Below are 18,800 nucleotides of genomic sequence, written 5' to 3' on the forward strand. Positions count from 1 at the left end.
TCGCGTCATCTTCGCGCATGCGCGGTGGGAAGTGTCTGGGCGTCTGACTCAGTCAAATTAGGACATCCTGATATAACAATTATATAACTGTCGTCTACATCTTGTTTTCGCAGACTAATCCTAAACAATAAACGTTAAGTGAACGTGTTTTTTTTTTTTTGAAAAACCTTATTTTGACGCCTGCTTATTATATTTTAAAATAGAACTTGGTGGACTCAGGAAAGTTACACTGACTTGAACCCGGATTCGAATAGGAGACTTTCGGGTTATCAGTCTAGCGCTCTACTGCTAGACCACGTCGGCCCGCAGAGTGCCTGTGTTTGTGTTCGATGGTAGGCGTGTGTTGTGGATTAAGCTCTTCTTTTTTTTTTAACGGCTTAAATTTGTGTGTGCATGATTAGCAGAGATGGTAGACACGGCATGGTCTAGCAGTTAGCTTGCCCGCTGTCACATGTTCGGATCCTCAGAAATTCTGGCAGAAATTCACATTACCAACATTCTCTCTCAGGGGAAATCTAGTATACAACGTGTATTTTGCGTGCGCTGTGTTCTAATAGTCATATACAAGGGTATAAGTATTTTTAAAAATGACCGCGCGGCAGGCTCAAAACTACTGCGCGGCCGCGCAACCGCGCCGCTTAGAGGAAACATTGCTGGTAACACGGGTGAGAGAAGTGCTCGATTGTTAACCCTGTTCCAGTTTACTGGGCTAATGAGCAGTTTCTCTAGTCGACCATGGCCGTATAAAAGAGAACCGGAGCAGGGATAGTAAATAAATTTACTTTTCCCATCATTTTTGTTAGAAAAATGTGGCTCGGACATTTTGTTAATTAATCCCCGAGTAAAATTGAACTTGCCTAATGATTTTTTTAAATATTTTTTTTCTCTGACAGAATTAGTTGCAGTGACTGGTAGTTCTTAAAACTTCTAGAATGTTCTCGATACGAGTGGGACGGTTGATCTCTAATTTACCCAGTAGCAGCGAGGCTGTAGTCTGCTGCGTCAGACCATACAGGTAAGACATTCTTGATCTTTTGCCGTTTTTTTTTTTTTATTTTACCCTTTGTTTTTATTTTTTTTTATTTCATATTAATGGACTGAAATATTGTAAGTGTATGATATTTTTTTTGAAATTACAAAGCGTTTCAAGCTTTGTTATTATTTTAAAATGCATGAACATTCTCTATGACTTGACTTACCTGACTGACTTGACTTAGTCCTCTTTGCTCCTTATGGAATATAGGGCCTCCACCATTTCCTTCCATTTCATCCGATCCCCGGCTATCAATTTTGCAATGTCCCAAAACATTGCTGTAGGCTTCAGTTCTTCAAGAAGACTCCGCCTCCAGGTCTGTCTTGGGCGCTTTCTCTTCCGCTTTCCCAGGGGGTTCCACTCAAGCGCTTGGCCGTGTCACATTTGGGTGAGCCTTTCGCAGCGTGTGTCCCAGCAACACTTCCTCCTCCTTATTTGCAGTCATAGGCTCCTGCCTAGCTTTCCTCCATAATTCTATGTTCGGCACTTTGTCCTGCCATCTCAATTACAAAATCTGTCTAAGGCATCTGTTTATGAAGGTCTGTAACTATAACATTCTCTACGGAGGTTTATATTTCGGATATTTACAAATTTTTGACGGTGCTTGAGCTGTAATTAGGTACCTAGCATTCGGAGAAAAAAAAATAATATAGGCCTACTATGTGCTGTAATGGTGACAGAATATCTCTATACTCAGGTGGACCTTTTTCTTTATCACTAATAGGGCTGGTAAGTAGGTCACCAACCAGTTCTACGGGCTCAATAAAACCTGCATGAGCCATAGAACTGGTTGGTGACCTACTTACCAGCCCTATTGTCAGATGAGAAGGGATTTTCTCCAACACAATGATGTATTACGTGTCAACATGCTATGCGCCATATAGGCCGTTGACTCTGATTTCAGCCTGCTTTTCTTTTTGGATTTGCTTCCATAACCTTTGTCCATCCAAGAACGAACTACGAGGCAGCAGTTGTTTGATTTTAGAGTTTTTCTCTATTAGATGTGTGTCTTTCCCCCAGCTATTGAACCTCATGTGCCGGTGGATTCGAACTGGGGACTTTATGGTTTAGCCATGAGCTTTTACCGGCCCGACCACTACGACCCATTGGGTGGATAAAAAGAGAAAATACCTACCCCACACGCTAAACACAATACACCACCCACCCCCCCCCCCACACAAAGGCAAACAGACACACACATACACACACACACGGTTACGAAACTAGCCTGCCTAATATGACCTATGCAGATTGCCTATGTCTACTTGACCGAAATAAATACTATTTTGGTTTTTATTACAATTTTGTAAAATAACATTTTAAATATATTTTAACAGTTTTTTTTTTGAAAAATTAATTTCAATTTCTATAATTCTTTTTACATCCTTTTAATTAAGTAAAACAAATTTAACAATCGCTATTAAATTCTATATTTGGAAATAAGTGGGTTCATGAATTTTCCATGAGTTCCTATTTTCTATGTTATTAAAAGGCCAGCTTGATTAATGTTTTCTCTATAGTGTCATCAAAACATTTCACAATCGTTGGATTTATTTCACCGCAAAATATCAAACCTAAATATCAAACCTTTTTGAAGTTTCATTTATAACATATCATTTTTATAAGTTCACCTACATTTCATATCATATTTTAAAAATAATTAGAGACATAACTTAGAGCAATATATATTTTGTCCTGGTATATTTTGTCCTTGAGATCATTTGTCCTGAGATCATTTGTCCTGTCACCACACACACACATATATATATATATATATATATATATATATATATATATATATATATATATATATATATATATATATATATATTTATATATATATGTATATATATATATATATATGTATATATGTATATATATATATATATATATATATATATATATATATATATATATATATATATATATATATATATATATATATATATATATATGTATATATATATATATATATATATATATATATATATATATATATTTATATATATGTATATATATATATATATATATATATATATATATATATATATATATATATATATATATTTAATATATATGTATATATATATATATATATATATATATATATATATATATATATATATATATATATATATATATATATATATATATATATATATATATATGTATATATGTATATATATATATATATATGTATGTATATATGTATATATATATATATATATATATATATATATATATATTTATATATATATGTATATATATATATATATATATATATATATATATATATAGATATATATATATATATATATATATATATATATATATATAACCGGTCGGTTTAGCCGGGCCAATGACCCTCTACGCTGACCATGAAATTTATTTATTATTTTTATTATTAAGATAAGAAATCGGTTTTCCTAATTTCACTCAGACATCTCATCTTTTTGATGTCGTAAAAGATGATTACCATCAACAAACATCAAGACATGAATATTCACGGCCTGTTACACCGTAGCAGGGGTCCCAGTAATTATCTGTTGATTAAGGCGTAAACGTCGCTTTTGCAGCAAAACTCATACATATTGTAGGTAGAAAATATGTGCGTCAATCATTGGCGTCACTTGGTTGTGTGACGCCAGATGTGATCCTCACCATCACACTAGCGTTTGTGACTCCACTGAAAAAAATGTAGTATCATTTTCGTTTTGGTTTGTTTGTTTGTTTTGTTTGTTTGTTTTTTTGACAAGGTTTGGTGTGTGAGGGGTCGTCCATTGACGACGTGACACACCTAGAAGAATAGGGGGGGGGGGTGTAATTTTTGTGACGTTTTTGGCAAGGGGAAGTGGGGGGAGGGAAGGAGGGGGTGAATTCATTGGTATGATGACCTACTTTAAAAAATATTTAAGGTGGAATTGCAAATGGGGGGAGGGGTTATAGGCTGAGATGGGTGTGACATCATTTTAATGTCCGGAATGGTTTTTGTTGCGATAATTTTATGGGACAGTTGGAGAGTTATAAAGGGAAGGTAATAAGTCAACACAAAAAAGCATCAGTTATGGATTACCCTTAACCAAACATCCAAGACACAAGAACTAAGTTTATATTAGAGCCTATTGATTCTCTTCAATTGCTCTGAGAAAAGTTTGCTTTAAGTTTATAGTACCCGATAAATACACGCACTTTAAAAGTCACATTTATGTTTTTAGACGGCAGAAATATTATTTTTATCCAGCTAGTGTTAATATCTTTATAACATAAGTAAATCGATAAATTATTTTTGAAGTGTGATATTGAGGTCGTATCGTTTGAAAGGATATTCGCTGTTGAAATATCGATGTTTCATTTTAAGTAAGCCGCGAATGTATTTTGGCAAAAAATCCCAATTTAGAAATTTTAGATGCCTAAGTTGTAGCGGGGGTTGGTAGGTTCGTTGGGTGAAACGGGGGTTGGTAGGTTCGTTGGGTGAAGCTAGGGTTGGTAGGTTCGTTGGGTGAATCGAGGGTTGGTAGGTTCGTTGGGTAAAGCGGGGGTTGGTAGGTTCGTTGGGTGAAGCGGGGGTTGGTAGGTTCGTTGGGTGGAGCGGGGGTGGTAGGTTCGTTGGGTGAAACGGGGGTTGGTAGGTTCGTTGGGTGAAGTATATTTCAAAGACGCTGAACCTTTTCAGTCATACTTCAACTCACACCTATGAAACCGCTAATCTCTCTTTCAGAGTCGACTCGCCATCTGTGACGCATGACGCGAGGGCAAAGGTCGGTGCCACCAAAGCAGACGAGGCCACGACCTACAAAACACTGGATGACATGCCGGGACCTGAGGGCATCTACGGTCTGCCCTACATCGGCTCCATGTTCCTGTTTCACCCCTTCAGTAAGTTACTGTCCTCAGTGTTTGTCAGGGGTTTTATCCATTCAGTGAATTATTGCCCTTAGAGTTTGTCGAGGGTTTCATCCCTTTAAGTGAGCTGTTACCCTTACAGTTTGTTCGGGGTTTAGAGTGTGAGTCTAAGGGTAAACATCAGTTCCATGTTCCTTTTTCGCCCCTTCAGTGAGTTCTTCCCCTTAGTGTTTGTCAGGGTTTTACTCCTTCAGTTAATTATTGCCCTCGGTGTTTGACAGGTGTTTTGCCTTAGTGCTTGTTGGGGGTTTTACCCCTTCGTGAGTTATTGCCCTTAGAATTTGCCAGGGTGAGGGGTGGGGGGGTTGCCCATTCAGTGAGATATTGCCCTTAGAATTTGCCAGGGTGAGGGGTGTGGGGTTGCCCCTTCAGTGAGTTATTCCCCTTGGAATTTGCCTGGGTTTTCACCCCTTTCAATGAGTTATTGCCCTCAGCGTTTGTCCGGGTCTACATAGTAAGGTGATAGGTAATTATCACCCTTTACCCCTGCAGTGAATTATTGCCCTTAGTATTTGTCTGGGTTTAAATCGTGAGTTGAATATAAAAACAATAGAAAGTACAACATACAACACAGCATGTCATCTGCTTAAAGACAATAATACTGAGAAAAATTATAAAAGTTTGTAAGATAAATATACGAAATAACAGATACTAAAATAATAATAAAAGGATAGTACAATCTTCTGCGTCACGCACATATCTTACACACCCGGTCAATTTGCACACATCGACATACCTGTCACACACTAACACTCATCCCAGCACACGTCAACTGACTACCTTCATATTAAAGTACACACAACCAAGGGCTACAACTATGTAGAAATAAAGGACACCTGTTATTTAATAGCCCATGCACACAACCAAGGGAGACTATAACCACAAATAAGGGACTCAACTGCTATGTATAGTTTTTTATTATAAATTTGATTAGTACTCCATTATACATTAGAGGTTAATTCGGTATAATTAATTCAGACTATTAGGGATGGCGTGGTCGAATGGTAGTGCTTACGACGAGTAACCCGAAGTAACAAAAGTGTCAACCTAGCTTTGATGAATACATAATTAACGTTAGAGAGACAAAAGTGGTTGGGTATTGTGCTGCCCACACTATCCATTTATATAGTGAGGTCATTGCAAAATATGAACTATACTTCATCTGGCCATTGTCTTGGGCACAAAGGGGTAAAGATGAAGATTGTGAAGTCAAACCCTTTTGAATACCTCAAAACCAGTGTTTCTTTCAGACTTTGTCTCCGAAAGTGGGAGGAGGGGCGCTTGAAACTACATTTTTAGGGTGGAGGGGGATGGACACTGATAATTGTATAATATATTTTCTGTATAAATTATATTTCGTACTTCGGGAACGGGGGTGGGGGGGAGACCGAACGAAATAGAATTTATAAAGACAATATATACATGCATCTGTGTCCAGAGTGTGCCCCCCCCCCCCTCCACAAAAAAATGCCTTAAAGAAGCACTGTTCAAACCCCCAAAGATTGCACTGTCTCTGTCTCTCCACAGCCAAGTACAAGCCTGAGAAATGCCCCGAGTTGTTCGCTGAGCTCCACCGGAAGTACGGGCGTATCGTCAAGTTCCGCAAGGGCCTGCAGTGGAGCGTGCTGCTCTTCGACCCCGACCTCATCCAAGAGGCCATCTCCTATGAGGGCACCTGCCCCATCAGGCCGTCCCCACCTCTCTCTGACGCCTGCACGGAGAGGACCGGATGCCGGAAAGGCATCAGTCAATTGTAAGTTTCGCTTTTAAAACGGGAACAGGGCATTTCCCCCTCGTCAATTACCCCCCCCCCCCCCGGACATTACCCCCTCACCCCCCCCCCCCCCCCGATCATAGCTTAAGGTTCAGCTAGGGTTAGAACTATGGTTTGAGTTTGGGCTAGGTCTAGGGTTAGCGCTAGCTAGGGTTAGGGCTAGGGTTATGGTTAGGGTTAGGGTTAGTGTTAGGATCAGGGTTAGGCTTAAATAATGTCTAGAGTTGGGTTTGGTTTTGAGTTTATTCTAGGGTGAGGTGAATTCTTAGGTTTTCGTCTTTGTCGTAAGGTTAGGATGAAGGTAATATATTGGTATAGAGTTGGAATTAGAATCAGGATTCTATCTTGGTGGATGGGGGGGGGGGGGTAATTTCCCAGGGGGGGGGGTAATTGATAGGGGGGTTAATACAGGGAGGGGAATGTCCAGGGGGTAATGTTTCACAAGACAAGTTGGTTAATATTAGAATAGTTCATTCTGTTTTTGACTACTTAGAGTTATATAAAATGTCAGTGTTTCACAGTGTTAGATGATTAATATTTGAATAGTTTAGTGTAGGATTGAGTTATAGGATAGCTTTGGTATTTATATTTTTAGTAAGCCTATCTCTTTTTATATTCTGGCATTGAATATTTTAATAACCCAGTTATCAGCGAATTCCTATTTAGTTAGAGCTGTGTTATTTTAATTTTCCACGCGAATATTAAGTCAGGGTCAAGTAAAGGTATCGTATAAATCAGCATGCATCAGATTGTAGAAAATGCCTTGGGGGTCGTCCATAAATGACGTCACACTCGTAGGGGGGAGGGTCCGTAATTTTGTGACGGTGTGTGACGAGGGGGAGGGGGGGGGGGGTCAGATGGTGCGACGTCACACTATTGCAATATAAAAAAGCAGTGTTAGAAAACGAATTTTAGAAGTTATTTCGCGTTTTAGAAAACTTTTTTTAATAAATTGCAATAGGAATTGATTAAAATACATTTTGACAGAGTTCTGACAAGATTTTTTAAAATATCGATGTTTTAAGTAAAATGCAACTGCAATTTTGATGATCCATTTATGGATGACCCCTTGAGACAATGCGAGATTGAAGTCTTGCAATTTTTACCCCTTTTTTTTACAGCTACTGGTATACACATATCTAGCACTCCTAACTCAAACCTAGAAGCCTTCCTTATTCATAGCACTTCAAACTACCAATATACCTTGATATCAAAGTGTGAACTATCCCCAATATCACCTAAATGCAGTTTGACTGTATTCGAGTCATTTAACACAATAAAAATAAATATCAAAGATGAGATTTTTGTTTATCTAACATTCCTTTCACTGGATTTATTTTCTCTAATATTGTTTGATCATCTTCCAGACAAGGCGAGGAGTGGCTCCGTGCCAGAAAACCTATCCAGGAGTTCCTGCTGCAACCATCCAAGACCAACCAGTACACGCCAGTCTTGAACAACACCGCCAGGGATCTGGCAGGGGTCATTGCCCAGCTGCATGCCCAGAACAAACCAGTTCCCCTAGCCGATCTCATGCTCAGATACGCGATTGAATGTAAGTTTTAAGTTCTGTGTTAGTGAGTTTATGTTGGGTGTTCATTGAGTGTTAGAAGTTCCTAAGTTCCTGCCTTTCTGTTTAATTTGAATATTTCCTGTTATTGATTTGAAATTGGATGTTTGTTCTGGTATTGGAGATTCTTGTTCTATGTCACTGAGTTAAATACATATGTTTTCGTGTCATTATGTCTACGTTGAATGTTCCTTTTTAGTGAGTTTTATATGTATGTTTTCTACCAGTGATTTTTAACTGTAGTTCCCTGTCTGTGAGTCTTGGTTGGATGTCTATTGTTTGTAAATTAAAGATCTCTGCACGCAACTGTATCAGTATCTACCTTGCAATCTTAGTGCATTCTAAATTATATTGCCCGATTAACTGATATAGATAAATTTAAGTAAAGTTCCCTTTCGAACCTGGTCGCCTACATTGCAAGTGAAATAGAGCTCACTTGTTTCTGCGACTTTGGTCTATGAAGGGATAGTGTAGTCAACATTATGCACAGCTTCTTTTACTTTTCTTAAATCATGGCAGGTACCTATTTGAGTTTGGTGATACGAATCTAGCCAGGTATACGAACTCGAGACTTACGAACTAGCATTCAATTGCTATATCATTCGACCACGCCGTAGCATTTTTTATGATTTACTTTTTATTTATTTTTTATTTTTTTAATATATTAGTTATAGTCTGTATTTGTTTTTTGTTTTTTTTTTAATTAAAATAAACTTATATGTACTTAACTTGTAGTCGTTGACAACCAAACTTAACGTCTTACACTCCATTTACCTCCCTAGCTTCCGCTCTATACTGTGTCAACACCAGGCTAGGTTTCCTCCAACAACGCAATCAACCTGCTCTACCAACTGAACCAGCCTGCCACCAGACCTACTCTGGCGTTAGAGACCAACCGAGCCAGAACGAGGCCAGCCCTATCACGATGAGCGAGGCAGAGAGAACCAAGTTCCTGGAGATGGTTCAGGTGTTCATGTCCACAGTAGGGAACGGGTACTACACCTTCCCTCTGTACAAGTTCTTCAGGACAAAGCTATACAACGACTTCGAGATGGCCCAGCAGTACTTAGCGAAGTAGGTGTTTGAGTTGGTTATTGGTCTCTCTTTTCTTGCTTCATATTTATCTTGATTATAACGTTTGTGTTCATAAAGCCTATAAATAAGTAGCAATTATTTTCTTTGTTCATTATTGATTCTAATATCGGATAGGTTTCTTCCTAAATGACTTTACTTACTTGTCTAAGTAAGAAAAATCGTGTCATAAGTATGGCATGGTCTAAGCGGTAGAGTGCTAGGCTACTAACATGCGAAGTCTCGAGTTCAAACCCGGGTCCAAATCCGTAGAATGACCCTGAGTCCACCCTGCTCTAATGGGTACTGAACTCATGAAATGGAAGTACAAGCTGCTAGGCAAAGTGATGACCACACCTTCCCTTTATAAGCTGTGGTCGAGAAACCTATGAACTCTACTTCATCTGCACACATGGATCACTAGGTCTAAAGAGAATTTTTTTTTTTTTTTACTTTCACTTACTTGTCTTAGACCTCTTTAATTTTTGTAGAGCATATGGCCTTAACCATTATCTTCCATTTTGGTCGGTCCCAGGCGATGCTTTTCACTCTCCCAGCAACCCCTGCCGTCTTTAGTTCTTCAAGAAGGCTCTGTCTTCAGGTCTTTCATGGACTCTCTCATTTTGGCCTTCGTTTGGAATTCCACTCATGCGCTTTATATTTATCTCACACATATTGAACATTAATTGACAACAATCTGACTTCAGGCTGTTTGTCTTACCGCATTCGCTTCCATAGCATTAGTTCAATCAAGAACTATCTGCAAGGCAGTTGTCTATTTAGGAATATTCTCTCCTAGCTGAGTTGATTTCCCCAGCCTCAAAACTTTCCAGGCCTTTTCATTTTTATGCACGTTTATATTGGTAAGAACATTAAAAAATTACGAGTGAAAAGGTTAAACCTTTTTTTTTTTCTCAAATATTTGAAATTGTCTCAAGGCGTCATGAAATAAGCAAATCAGCAATTTGACAATTAGCTTACTGCTTTTGATGGAATATGTTCAACCCCCCCCCCCCCATTGAATATTTTTAAAATGAATATTTAATGTTCAGTATGGATAAAGCTAGTTCGTAAGGAAATCAGTCTGGTATTGAAATAAATACGAAATTGCCATAATTAACATCATAAGATGGCTAAACCAGTGTCTATCACAGACATTTTTTCTCCTGGGGAGTGGGGGGAATTTCCTGTGTTAGGCGGTTACTGATTAAAATAGGTCTATATATTTTCTATTTTTTTTTTACTAACTTGTTAGGGGGGTGGTGGGTCGGACATTGGACGCGCCCTAGTCTGTGCCCTCTCCCCTGAGATCAACTTTGTGCTAAACAGCGCATTGCTTACATTTCATAACCACCACACGCTAATAGTTACCACAACAACGTACGCCCTTCTCCTCACTCTTGCCCCCCCCCCCCCCCCCCCGCCCACAAACCTGTCGAATCCACGCACCTAAACTCGCTATAGGATATATCTAATTTTTAAAAAAAAAGAAACGACTGGTAGAGCGCTAGAGGTATTAATATCAAAATCGAAGTCTCGAGTTCGGATCCCAAAACATTTCAAAACCGTTGTAGTTTCTTTATTTTAAACATCTTTCCGGGGAGGCACTACATCTTTATACAACATCTCTGCACCTGGACTGTAATAAATATATATTAAATTTAATAAGGAAATCCCCCCCCCCCCACCACCGGCAGTTATAGATATTCCATTTCACGGGGAAAAAATACTTTGAAAGAAACCTTTCAATCAAATAACTGCTTTAATATTGTCTCATTTTAATCGTGTGTTGTTATTTTTTTTTTACTAAAGTTTAAATTTGAAAATACAAAACAAAATTATTCTTGAACTCTTAGCGTTCTGGGTCCATCCAAGTTACGACGACCCACTCAACAAATTCGCGCATTACATTTAAAAAAAGACTTCGCCAACCAGATAATTGGTTTAAAATTTTCTTAGACGTTGAATTTTTCTTTTTTTAAAAAAAAAACCTGCTAAAATCGATTTGTATGAGAAAAAACGAGATATGAAAAAAAACTCATTTTCCCTCGTTGCTTTCTTTTCTTCTAATCTTTAAAATATAAAAACGTCTGTCTAGAAGTTCAAAACGAGGCTGACCTATTTTTTAAAAACTCATTGACGATGTCCTAGTGGCGAATGACCCCATCGATGGCCCCGCCCACCTACATGGACTTTACATGGAGAAGTAGGGAGGGAATGTACTAGTAACAAGAAAACTAATCCCTCGTTGATTTCAATTAGCGATGTGTGGATTATTGGATTAAGAAATTATTTTATGATTTAATTATTACATTTTCAAGAATTTTAAAATGTGTAGAGGAAGTTTAATAATATTTGATTATTTTTTAAAGATATAGTGAAGATAAAATACCTCAATTAGTTGTTGCTTTTTTTATAAACAGATAAAATTTACATTTTATTTCCTACAAAAATATTTTTTCATATATATTCATATATAACAATAAGGAGGCGGGGGGAGGGGGGGGCGCTTCCAGTGCTATCGGGAAATAGAAATATTTTTTTGTTATTTTTTTTTTTAAATTTCAATTTTTTTTCCTATCTGGTTTTAGAAAACAAAAACAGAAATCCCGATTTTCACAAAACTCGATGTTTTACACTTCCTTGGGTCGGAAACAACTTTTAGTTTTTCAATCTTGTCTGTCCGCAAATAACCGGAAAAAAAATAAACAACGTAGAAAAATAAACTGTTAGAAACACAATTGCTGAGGTTCGGAATGATACTGACACCGTCTTACACATCAAAACTAGACACTAATTGAGAATAAAATCCACAGACTTAATTTACTTACCACCCACTTCCTTATTCACCCCCCCCCCCCTCCCTCCCCCCCCCATGTTGCAACTACTGCAGTGTTTGGTGACGTGTTTGGCAACAGTCTTAAGAAAACAACAACACATCTTTTATTTCCAGCGTAATCCACCAGACACACCCCACCCACCCCTGACCCCCACCCCCAATGCTAGATAAACCAACTGTGTCAAAAGACTACCTTTAACAAACCAGACCAACCTACCTTGTTCAGTGCTAGATAAATCTGCTGTGCTTAATGTCAAATAAACCTATTTTGATTAATACCAACCAACCAGACCAACCTACCAATCCTATGTTGCAACTACATCCGTGCTAAATTGATGACGTGTTTGGCGACCAGTCAAGACACCACCAACACATCTTTCCAGCGTCATCCACCAACCATACCCCCTTACACACACACACACACACACACACACACACACACACACACACACACACACACACACACCCTCACATCTAAATTGATGACGTGTTTGGCGACCAGTCAAGACACCACCAACACATCTTTCCAGCGTCATCCACCAACCATACCCCCTTACACACACACACACACACACACACACACACACACACACCCTCACATCTAAATTGATGACGTGTTTGGCGACCAGTCAAGACACCACCAACACATCTTTCCAGCGTCATCCACCAACCATACCCCCTTACACACACACACACACTCACACACACACACACACACACACACACACACTCACATCTAAATTGATGACGTGTTTGGCGACCTAGAATTAAGACAACAACCCATCCTTTATTTCCAGCGTCATCCACCAGCAAGTTCTGGAAATCGCCAAGTCCATGAAAAACACACCCCAGGAACCCGGCAAAGAACCAAACCTGCTCCAGTCTCTACTCCAGGACGGGCGGATCGACCTTGACCTCTGCGTTTCCTTGGTGACCGGATTCTTCTCGGCTGCTACCGAAAACGTGAGTGTCGCGGTAATTTTTAGCCGGGTTTAAGCCAGTAGAACGTCCAACCAACTGATGGGTACTTATCTCACGGTAGGGAAAGTAAAGGCGGCGGGGCATAGTGCTGAGCACCAGAGGCGTAGCGGGGGGGGGGGGGGGGGAAGCGGGGGTTGCGACCGCACCGGGTGACACCATTTAGGGGGGTAACACCAAGGCAAAACAAATAGCAAAATATATAGAGATATACTAATATATAATTCCCCATGTGCGCACTTCTCTCTCTCACTCTCTGTCTGTCTGCAAAATATTTTCGCCGGACATCACGTCAGAAACGGTAGCGATATATGGAGAACTTTATACGGACTTTTGTTGAAAATAATATGTTAGATGTTTTAAATGTATAACCACAATTTTATTTAAAGAAGAAAAATAAAAATTAAAGGCGTATTCGAATGTAGAGAAACAGTATTATTTATGCAACCGGAAAAGCATTAATAGATGTGAAAAAGAACGCATAAAACTGTGACGTCACTATTGCTTATACATTAACTAATGACGTCATCTGCCGTGTTTAGAATAAAAAGAAATGAACTATTTCATTCAAATTTGATTTAGATCTACGTACACTATGAAATGTATACAATACAATTTTTCCGGCCTAAACTCATAAAATTTATTTTATTTATTTGGATTCTAGATCTAGATATTCTAGATTCCTCTATTCAAATAATACATTTCTATACTAAAGTATTTCAGGCCTTAATTACTTTATTGAAATCTTTGTTTATCTATGCAATTTGCTAATCTCTATAATATATAAAGCAAAGTTGTCGGGTGCCCGACAGGGCACTTCCCGGCGCCGCAGGCGCTTCAAATTTGGCAGGATCTTGCCGAAAAGTCTACGATGATGGGGTCAAAACTGACCTCGACTGACCGGCGCCTTATATGAGCTATAAATCGAAAAAAAATGTCCATGGAGGAACCTCTTCATAACTCCTGAGGTCGTAGACCGATCCTCGGGCGAATTAATTAAGCATTCAAATTCTCAATGTTTTCGAAAGCCTAAGCAAAGCTGGGCAGCATGCCTAGTATATAGAGAAAAATGATAAGTGATTAATTCGAGTGTTAAATAGTGTTTTAAGAAGTGCAAATCGAAAGTTTGAGGGAGGGGGACGCAAATCGAAAGTTTGAGGGGGAGGGGGGGGGGGGTGCAAATCAAAAGTTTGAGGGAGAGGGGTGCAAATCGAAAATTGAAAGTTTGTCCCCGGGAAGGGTCGCTACGCCTCTGGGTGACACCCGACCTCGCTACGCCACTGCTGAGCACGCTATTCATTTATATGCCGAGGTCAAAGAAACATGTGAACTCTACTTCACCAGTCACATGGGCTGCCTAGTTCGTAAATGGAACTTAAGTAGGATACAATGAGTGTTTATTTTGAAAGTCGAATATTGGCTATTTAGAAATGTAATTGGCATCAATTTGGGAAGCGGGTTAGTTGTGCTTAACCCGTGAAAAGTTGATATGTGATACAATATAGCATTAAGTGCACACGAGTGGTGTAGTGCCCAATGAAATTACAAATGTTTTCGATATTCTTGCGAAAAATAAATTGAAGAAAGAAAAATGTATGGTGCTAAATGAACGATAAGTTTGAGATTATCAAAAAGTGATTAATTTAAGATGACTGACGAAAGATCTATTTTTGAAGTCAGATGAACGATAAGTTAAAGAAGTTTAATTTTATTTCGTTAAGACGTTTGACAAATAAAATGTTTAAGACGTCTGATAAACGATACATTTAAGAAGTCTGAATATAACTACGCTTAAGACGTGCGAAAAATATTGCTTAAGGGGTCATCCATAAATGACGTCACGCTTTTTTGACGATTTTTACCCCCTCCCTCCCCTCCAGTCACACGTCGTCACAAAAAGCCAGACCCCCCCCCTTCCTAAAATGACGTCACACCCCAGCCTGCAACCCCCCTCAAAATTGCTGTTAAATTTTTCTTATAACATCGATATTTTTCCAAAATCTTGATCAATTCCTATTACAATTTATTAAAACCGTTTTCTAAAACGCGAAATAACGGCTAAAGCTCGTTTTCTAACATTGCTTTTTTATAATGCAAAAAAGTGACATCTGAACCCCCTCCCCCTCAGCACACACCGTCACAAAATTACGGACCCCCCCCCTACGAGTGTGACGTTATTTATGGACGACCCCTAAGGCGCCTGACGTCCATCACTTTCACTGCGTATGACTGTTGCAGATCTCAAAGAGTTTGGGCTTCGTGCTGTGGTACCTAGCCAAGAACGTGGAGAAGCAGACGAGACTGAGGGCAGAGATCTGGGGGTGTTCTAGGGAGAGTGTGACAGCTGAGGAGCTCGCACACCTGCCCTACCTTAAGGCGTGTCTCAAGGAGAGCCACAGGTGAGTGTACACGTGGGGTGGGGGGTCGATATGATGGGGTGGGGGTCGATCTGATGGGGTGGGGAGTTGACTTGATGGGGTGGGTTGGGGGTCGACCTAACGGTGGGGGTCGACCTAACTGTGGGGGTCGAGCTGATGGGGTGGGGAGTCGACTTGATGGGGTGGGTTGAAGGTCGACCTGTTGGTTGACCTGATGGGCTGGAGTGGGGTGGACCTGATGGACTGTGGTGTGGGATAAACCTGATAGTGTGGGATGGGGGGGTCAACCTCATGGGTTGGGATAGGGGGTGACCTGGTGAGGTGGGGTGTCGGGTTAACCTGATGGGGTGGGCGTCGACATGATGGGCTAAAGTGGGGTTCGACCTCTTGGGGTGGGGGGTCGACTTATGGGCTGGGGTGGAAGGCGTGTCTCAAGGAGAGCCACAGGTGAGTGTACACGTGGGGTGGGGGGTCGATATGATGGGGTGGGGGTCGATCTGATGGGGTGGGGAGTTGACTTGATGGGGTGGGTTGGGGGTCGACCTAACGGTGGGGGTCGACCTAACTGTGGGGGTCGAGCTGATGGGGTGGGGAGTCGACTTGATGGGGTGGGTTGAAGGTCGACCTGTTGGTTGACCTGATGGGCTGGAGTGGGGTGGACCTGATGGACTGTGGTGTGGGATAAACCTGATAGTGTGGGATGGGGGGGTCAACCTCATGGGTTGGGATAGGGGGTGACCTGGTGAGGTGGGGTGTCGGGTTAACCTGATGGGGTGGGCGTCGACATGATGGGCTAAAGTGGGGTTCGACCTCTTGGGGTGGGGGGTCGACTTATGGGCTGGGGTGGAAGGTCGATCTGATGGGTCGGGGGGGGGGGTCGACCTGGTTGACATTTTACTTCTCACATCCGGGTTGGTGAAATATGTCTGTATTCTTGAAGTTTTGAAATCATTTATATTTACCGTTACATTTTATTAGTTTTCATTTTTCTTTTGCATTATAGAACTTTCTCAAGTAAGATACTTATCAATTAATAAATTGTGCACATACATACGCCTAGATGCAGATCTAGATTTCTGAGTTTCTAAGTGGAAACAGATTTTGTAGACTTTTTTAGTCACGTAATAAAGTTTTTTTTTTTAAATTGTTGTCTTCATTTCGTGACCTGACCTTGACCTTGCGTCTGTGACGCGGAGATTTTTTTTTTGTTTAAAGTAAACATTCTTGTCGCTATTTATAGAAATGTATTTCTCCGTTTCACTTGTTTTGTTGCCCTACCTGTTGCAGACTCACCTTCCCCACACCTTTTGGTTCCCTGCGTGTGCTACCTGAGGATATTGTGCTAGACGGTTACCACATACCTGCAGGGGTAAGTTTGATCAGCACGCTTAAATTTAAAGGTACATCAAAACAAGGGCGCTCACTGAGTTGCTTAGAAGAAGGGGAGGGCACTCAAGTTGTCCATAAACGAAGTCAAACTCTTACGAAGGATGGGGGGAGGGGGGGGTGGAAATTCTGACTTTCTGTGACGTAGCAGAGGGGAGGGCATGTAATAATTTTAAAAAGCTTGACTATGTTTATCTATTATGGGTTTTGTTAATTTTACTTTTCATTTATTGCAAGCCCTGATTAATTTTTCATTTCTGATTATTAATGTCCTTTATGTTAGTAATTGTTTCTATTATTAAATAGAAATAAAGTAATTACAAAATTGCAAGGTTAGTAGGGTAGAGGGATGGGGGGGGGGGGGGAGGTACACAGAGTTTCTTCTAGGCATCTCTTTGGGGGGGGGGGGGGCGAGCGGAGCAGGTGACCCCCCCCCCCCCCCCCTCCCCACCCGGAGAAAAAAAGTCTGGATGAAATACTGGGGGTAAACTCCATTGTCTAGAGTTTCTTTTTGACATCCAACTGGGTTGGAGGGGGGGGACACTAAAACTTTTAGCATGGTGGGGTCAGTGAAAAGAGAGATACCTGAAATAAACACTGCAAATTGACCTATAACCATTGCCTTCATTGATTTGTCTTTCTTAAGATTGTTGTATAGAACTTGTACTTAAAATTTTAATTATGCTTTACATACTTTTATCTAAAGAAATTACAAGTTAGTTCTTGTGCTTTAAATGTGGTTTTTGAAATTTAAAATCAAACTTTTTTTTTTAAATTGTGCCCTCTCAGACGCCAGTCAACTTTGGCCACAATTGCCTGGGTCACAGCAGTGAGTACTTCGATTCACCGGAGCAGTACATGCCAGAGAGGTGGCTGAAGCAGTCCCAGACCGCCATAGACACGACCCTGAGGCGGCGTCAGTCCTACATCACCATGCCATTTGGTCTGGGTAAGAGGAACTGTTTGGGCAGAAGATTGGCAGAGCAGCAGATTTATCTGGCACTGATCAAGGTAGGTTGGTCTGGTTGGTTGGCATTAATCAAACTTGGTTTATTTGACGTTAAGTACAGTAGGTTTATCTGGCACTGATCAAGGTAGGTTGGTCTGGTTGGTTGGTGTTAATCAAAATAGGTTTATTTGACATTAAGTACATTAGGTTTATCTGGCACTGATCAAGGTAGGTTGGTCTGGTTGGTTGGTATTAATCAAAATAGGTTTATTTGACATTAAGTACATTAGGTTTATCTGGCACTGATCAAGGTAGGTTGGTCTGGTTGGTTGGTATTAATCAAAATAGGTTTATTTGACATTAAGCACAGCAGGTTTATCTGGCACTGATCAAGGTAGGTTGGTCTGGTTGGTTGGTATTAATCAAAATAGGTTTATTTGACATTAAGTACATTAGGTTTATCTGGCACTGATCAAGGTAGGTTGGTCTGGTTGGTTGGTATTAATCAAAATAGGTTTATTTGACATTAAGCACAGCAGGTTTATCTGGCACTGATCAAGGTAGGTTGGTCTGGTTGGTTGGCATTAATCAAAATAGGTTTATTTGACATTAAGCTCAGCAGGTTTATCTGGCACTGATCAAGGTAGGTTGATCTGGTTTGTTAAAGGTAGTCTTTTGACAAAGTTGGTTTATCTAGCATTAGGCAAATTATGTTGTTCTTGCATTGACAAAAATATATTTATCTGGCACTGATCAAGGTAGGTTGGTCTGGTTTGTTAAACGTAGTCTCTGTTGGCATTAATCAAAATAGGTTTAATTGATTTTAGGTAAAGTAGGTTTATCTACAATTAGGCAAAGTATGTTTATCTTGCATTGATAAAAATAAATTTATCTGGCACTTACCAATGTAGCTTGATCT

The 18,800-nt window shown here is 39.9% G+C and overlaps 1 protein-coding gene across 1 annotated transcript; it reads left to right on the forward strand.

Moving 5' to 3' along the window:
• Nucleotides 1–897: 897 nt before the first annotated feature.
• On the forward strand, nucleotides 898–18,584 carry LOC131956258 (putative cytochrome P450 49a1). The gene is made up of 10 exons (XM_059320685.1): nucleotides 898–1,015; nucleotides 4,752–4,909; nucleotides 6,464–6,689; nucleotides 8,078–8,265; nucleotides 9,063–9,354; nucleotides 12,988–13,153; nucleotides 15,407–15,567; nucleotides 16,834–16,915; nucleotides 17,722–17,943; nucleotides 18,579–18,584. The coding sequence occupies exons 1-10, from the start codon at nucleotides 933–935 to the stop codon at nucleotides 18,582–18,584; spliced, it is 1,584 nt and encodes a 527-aa protein (XP_059176668.1). The 5' UTR covers nucleotides 898–932.
• The last annotated feature ends 216 nt before the right edge of the window (nucleotides 18,585–18,800 follow it).

The sequence above is a fragment of the Physella acuta genome, unplaced genomic scaffold (genome assembly GCF_028476545.2).
Source record: "Physella acuta isolate Inbredline_101_S28 unplaced genomic scaffold, ASM2847654v3 ptg001141l, whole genome shotgun sequence".
Taxonomy (NCBI): domain Eukaryota; kingdom Metazoa; phylum Mollusca; class Gastropoda; family Physidae; genus Physella; species Physella acuta.

What these genes read in the sequence shown, in the direction of transcription:
- LOC131956258 (XM_059320685.1), top strand. Translation starts at nt 933, where the DNA reads ATGTTCTCGATACGAGTGGGACGGTTGATCTCTAATTTACCCAGTAGC. An exon ending in TGCTGCGTCAGACCATACAG is followed by an intron (nt 1,016 to 4,751) that starts GTAAGACATTCT and finishes TCTCTCTTTCAG; the next exon opens with AGTCGACTCGCCATCTGTGA. An exon ending in TCTCGGCTGCTACCGAAAAC is followed by an intron (nt 13,154 to 15,406) that starts GTGAGTGTCGCG and finishes TGACTGTTGCAG; the next exon opens with ATCTCAAAGAGTTTGGGCTT.